Source organism: Brachyhypopomus gauderio, chromosome 18, assembly GCF_052324685.1.
Source record: "Brachyhypopomus gauderio isolate BG-103 chromosome 18, BGAUD_0.2, whole genome shotgun sequence".
Taxonomy (NCBI): Eukaryota; Metazoa; Chordata; class Actinopteri; order Gymnotiformes; family Hypopomidae; genus Brachyhypopomus; species Brachyhypopomus gauderio.
In genome coordinates this window covers 770,548-776,547 of record NC_135228.1, presented here as the reverse complement: position 1 = coordinate 776,547, position 6,000 = coordinate 770,548, and the positions used below count along the sequence as shown (strand labels likewise).

General features: G+C 40.7%; 1 protein-coding gene across 2 annotated transcripts in view; it reads left to right on the top strand.

Moving 5' to 3' along the window:
* Positions 1–2,796: 2,796 nt before the first annotated feature.
* LOC143481604 (Fc receptor-like protein 5) overlaps positions 2,797–6,000 on the top strand; it is a 56,729-nt gene continuing 53,525 nt past the window's right edge. For both annotated transcript variants that reach the window (XM_076979678.1, XM_076979676.1), the window contains exon 1: positions 2,797–2,909. In XM_076979678.1, coding sequence (XP_076835793.1) covers positions 2,879–2,909 — 31 coding nt within the window. In that variant the 5' untranslated portion in view covers positions 2,797–2,878. The remainder of the gene's footprint in view (positions 2,910–6,000) is intronic.

Here is a 6,000-nt window from a genome sequence, read left to right as displayed (position 1 = left end):
AAGTCCATGTTGCCCGCCGACAGCCCCAAAACATCACTGCTCTAGAGGAGATCTACATGGAGGAATGGGCCAACATACCAGCAACAGTGTGTGCCAACCTTGTGAAGACTTACAGAAAACGTTTGACCTCTGTCATTGCCAACAGAGGATATACAACAAAGTATTGAGATGAACTTTTGGTATTGACCAAATACTTATTTTCCACCATTATTTGCAAATAAATTCTTTAAAAGTCACCATTATTTTTTTCACATTTTGTCTCTCATAGTTGAGGTCTACCTATGATGTCAATTACCGGCATCTCTCATCTTTTTAAGTGGGAGAACTTGCACAATTGGTGACTGACTAAATACTTATTTTCCCCACTGTAGATGTGTGACAGTCAACAGCAAAGTCTCTGCAGAAGCAACAGATTCTTAGTAATCCCGCCAACACACACACACACACCTTCCTCTGGATACACACAAACAAAGAAATGACTCACTAAACATTTAGGACAAACATAAAAAATGCTGGTCTAAATGGCCCCTTCAGTAATTCCCCTTGTAACATTATAACATACTGTTTAATGCATTCTTATGGTCCAGTTATATTGTTTTGTAGTTTGGAAAGTCTTAAAATAACAACTTGCAAACCTTGTTGAGTTGACTGTTGTGGTCTGGTTTCTATTCTAATCCTGCTATGTGGGTTCAGCTGTGTGTGTGTGTGTGGGGGGGGGGGGGGGGGGGGTGTTGTGGCCTCTGTTTCCTGTTCTTGTTCTCCTGCCATGACACACACCTGCAACTCTGTTCATATAAATGTCTGTGAGGACACAGTCAGGAATTCTCTAGTGCTCGTCCTCTGACTGTGTCACTGTATAATATAAGAAGGAAAAACTTGGAAAGACTGTAGACGATAACTCCAGACACATGGAGCACTACATCATTCTGCATTTATTACGATAGGACACTTGTGAGATCTCCACATGACATTTGTGTCCATCTGACTGCTCCCCTTGTGTCCTTCAGTGAGACAAACTGCTCCAGGTGAATGAAGTGTAGCAGCCCTGCCTCCCATTTCCCTCCCAGCATGGAGGACCTGAACACCACTGAAAGACCCACTGCATTACACACAGATGATAGATTACCACTAATAATAATGCAAAACTATGGTGAAGACACAGGGTCACTGAGGATAAAAATCTTACTCTTTATCTAGATGTGTGGGGGGTTTTTTGGTGGAGGTGAATCTGTGTGTTTTTCTCTCTCTTAATTGTTTATTGGCTGTGAGAGCAAATATGATCTGAGTCGAATATGCAACATTATTAATGTGTATTTCACTGTAGTGAGACCAGTTCCACCACAGCATTTCTGTTCTGTTCATTTTAAGATATTATCTGGTCTTTCTGTCTATCTGTCCACGTGGACATTTAGAGGCCTTTAATGAAGAAGGTCACTCTAGTACTACAGAACTCATTACAGCCTCACTCTGTGTCTTCATACAGGCCCACCTGTATTCTACAGTGAACCTGAGTATACACACACACACACACATACTATAGTGGCTTGGCAGCAGTCATAAGTCATCTGTGGAGCTGAGAAAGGGGGTGGGGGTAATGAACATTAGAAACTATTGTGACCTCTGTGTGTGTGTGCGTGTGCACACGCACATGTTTGTGTGTGAGTGTATGCGTGCGTTCGTGTATAATTGTGGATGTGGCAGCTGCCTTTTGAAAGTGATAAATAGTTCCTCTCACAACTATGTCACACAACCTCACACAACACTGTCTGTGTGCATGTTGAAATTCTACTGTTGACCTATAAAGCACTAAATGGTCTTTATATGTCCCACTATATCTGAGTGAACTCATTGCCCATCATAACCCATCTCATCCGCTGCACTCTCAACATGCAGGATTTGTCTTAGTTCTGGAAATTAACAAGACAAAAACAAGACTACAGGAAGATCAAAAGTCTCCTTTACAGCCCCCACGTTATGGACCTTCCAGCTCCAATCTGAGACTCAGACACAGTTCCAGTAATTACATCCAGGCTTAAGACCCACATATTTAATCAAGCCTTCAGTTAATCTACTGCATGTGAATGTGTGGAGCTCAAGGGCTCCTGGTCATTGAGTCTTCTGATCTGATCTGAGATGTTGGTGATGTCATCCAGCCTTGTCAGGTAAACGTGGAGGAGAATAACTCAGATGTAAGCAGGTCAAACATGCACGGTGCTTCTAGTGTTAACAGTGCTGAATCTGTATTAACATTAGTCCCAGTAATCCACCTGACAGTACTGAGGATTGTTGTACACATCTTCAAAGCTGTATACAGATCTGACCTGTATGATACTGTAGATCTGATAGATTCCAACTAATAATAATGCATAACTATGGTAAAGACTATTGAGATGCTTGAATATATGTGTTTTTCTCTCTCTTAATTGTGCATTGACTGAGAGCAAAGAAGTCTATAATGCAACATTATTAATGTGTCTTTTATTGTACTGAGGCCAGTTCCACCACAGCATTTGTGTTCTGTTCATTTTAAAATATTATCTGGTCGGTCTGTCTGTCTATCTGTCCACATGGACACTTTAATGAAGAAGGTCACTCTAGAACTACAGTAGTACTCATTACAGCCTCACTCTGTTTGTGTCTTCATACAGGACCACCTGTATTCCACACTGAACCTGAGTATAAACACACACAAACACACACACACACACACACACACACACACACACTATAGTGACAAATACAGTGGCGAGACATGAAATATAAAAAGGTAACCACATCCCTCTTTTCTCATTCTCTCTTTCATAAGTGCATGAACACATGAAGTGTTGAGCATTTAATACTGACAGTAGCTCAGTCTGTCTGTCATTACTGGGTCAGTATGGAGCTCAGTCCACTGCCTGTGATTCTCTGTGAGTAAATGTTCTCTTTATGTCTTCATTAGAGTGAGTGGTGCTGTATGAAGTTGGTAATATCCTGACTGATAAGGTCCAGTGAGATAGTTGTGTAGTTCCCTCAGAGGGGAGTGTCAGAGATTCAGTTCCATTTGGCCAGGTGTTCTCACTGTATCCATGCATGTTATGGAAAATGTTTCTTTCTGCATAGCAATTTCTGAAATACCGTATTTTCTGGACTATAAGTCGCTACTTTTTTCCTCACGCTTTGAACCATGCGGCTTATAATGAGGTGCCATAGATAATGGTGTGCCGTTTGCTGTGATGGATAATTAAAGTCTAACCCTTATTTATGCATAGAAATCGACAATATAATTTGTAGCGTCTTTATGTGCGGATAAACGAGGGGAGTCGGAATTTACCACAACACCGGCTAAAAGCCAAATCTGTCGCACGTGAAATGCTACAGGCACCGTTCAAAAACTGATCAGTTCAGTGAAATGTATTCAGTTCAGTAAATACATGCGACTTTTAGCCCGGTGCGGCTTATACAACATTTTCCATTAAAATTTTTTTTTTTTTACTTTGTAGGTGCGGCTTATATTTAAGTGCAACATGTTTAGGTGTGGCAACAAAGCCATAAAGGTGAAACAATACTAAGGAGAGTTGAATTACGCTCCTAGCAAATAAACTCTGAAATATTACACCCCAAAAGAGTTCCTCTGAATTTCAGCTGTAGTATAAGTTGGAGAATAAACTGCAATAATGTGACACTTTGACATATTCTCCAAATAATCAAACTACAGAAATGAGCTTTTTGTCCTGGATAGCAGGAGAAGTTCTTGTACATGTTTGTATTCAATATATGGACCAGTTTTCAAGGTTTTTTTTTTTTTGCAATTCAATGTATTAATTGTATATTCAGAGCATGGTATTAATCTCAAAGTATAATATTCCTATATTGTAAATCCATTTTTATTGTAAGCAAACATGTTCACTTAGGCCAGGGGTCGGCAACCCGCGGCTCTTTGGCGCTGCCCTAGCGGCTCCCTGGAGCTTTTTCAAAAATGTTTGAAAATGTAAAAAGATGGGGGAGAGAAATATATTTTTTGTTTTAATATAGTTTTTGTAGGAGACAAACATGACACCAACATTCCTAACGTTTTCCAATGCTGTAAGAATGTGTAGAATAAATGAAACTAAATTTCAACGAAGATTTGCGTCGTAGCCTGCGACACACGTTTCTATTAGCAGGGCGAGATGCTAGGCAGGTGGCTGTTGTAAACACACCGGCGGCAAACTTGAAGACGTCACTCGCCAGAAAGCTCAACTTGGCCAAAGCCACAAATGGAGCGAAATTGAAAGCCTCCCAACACCCGAGAAACTTGTCTATGACACATGAATGCTCTTCCTGACAATTATAGGAACATGAAGACATGCATTTGGGGTATTATCCATCTTTGGATCAACATACCTGTGCGAACAGATATTTTCAAACATTAACTACATCAAATCAAAATATCGCACCCGCCTCACAGATGAGAGTTTGCAGTCCTGTGTCAAGATTAAAGTTACATCTTACATGCCAGCGATGTTGAGAAGCTGATGTCCGAAAACAGAAGTCACATTAAACGGGTTGTTTAGTGCCCAAATAAGGGGCATGTTATGCACGTTCCATTTTGTTGTTTTGTCGAATCGTAAAAATAAAAATGACATCAAAAATCAGATTTATTTATCAGGGTTGCCAACTCTCATGTATTGAGCGTGAGACACACGCATTTGACCGTCTTCACACGCCACACAACCGATTTCTCGGTTAGTTTATTTACCTATGTAGTTTATTTACCTCTGATCCACATCTACGATTCATTGAGTTACTAGTTCGCTCTGGCGCCAACCACTGGATATCGATCGATCGCGATATAATACTTAATTTGTGTCCATTATACACCCCGCCCGGTAACAATTTATGTTCGCCACCCCCTCCAGGTTCAAATCTCACTCCAAGTGATCTTGAAAAGTTGGCAACCCTGATTTATTGAATTTCTTTAATTTCATCAAATCAATGAAACATAATTCATTAATATTGCAATGAAGTTAAACTTGAGGCGGCATCCTACAACAGAGCAGTCACGTGGTGCGTCTGCGTCGTTCTCTACAGAACACACTGCAGGGAGAATAAACATTTAATCATGAATGCTCATTACGTATTTGTAGCTAACTTAGTCATTTTGATGGTAGGCTAATATAGATACATACAGCATGTGTTGCCTTCATTATAAGGCTTATGTAAGGCATTTAATTTTTGCAGCTCCAGACATATTTGTTTTTTGTTTTTTTGGTCCAATATGGCTCTTTCAACATTTTGGGTTGCCGGCCCCTGACTTAGGCATAAAGGCTCACTTGGTATGGCCCTCTTGGTATGGTGTTGAGACACCTCCTTGTTAGCCTGCCTTTTGTTTCACCTGTCTCTTGTTCTACCCATTAACTTGTGTTTTTAAACCGTTGTGTTTGCCTTACAAAACACAACGTCTGTCTTTGTAAATGTCGCCGTGTCAAGTGTCTCTCTCTCTCTGCTCCCCCCCCACAGTGACAACAGTTCATAGGAAGACTGATTCACTTAATACACAATTTCTGCTAACACCTAGTACACCTATGATAAGAATGCTGTTATAATTTTTTTACAACTACACACTGTGATTAAACTAACAATATATTACACAGATTATACTAACAGTGGTTGTATTTAGAGATGAACATCATGTATTGTTATTTATTGTGACTACAACATTCATGTAGTCACAAGCAGGAAATTTTAAGCGTCTTTCTAAATGCACACTAGAGCTGCATCCTCAGTGCTTCTGTGTCATGAATGGACATAAAGATTGGATGATGGCTCTCTGATGGTTGGATGATGGCCCTCTGATGGTTGGATGATGGCCCTCTGATGGTTGGATGATGGCTCTCTGATGGTTGGCAGATGGCCCTCTGATGGTTGGATGATGGCTCTCTGATGGTTGGGAGATGGCTCTCTGATGGTTGGGAGATGGCCCTCTGATGGTTGGCAGATGGCCCTCTGATGGTTGGCAGATGGCCCTCTGATGGTTGG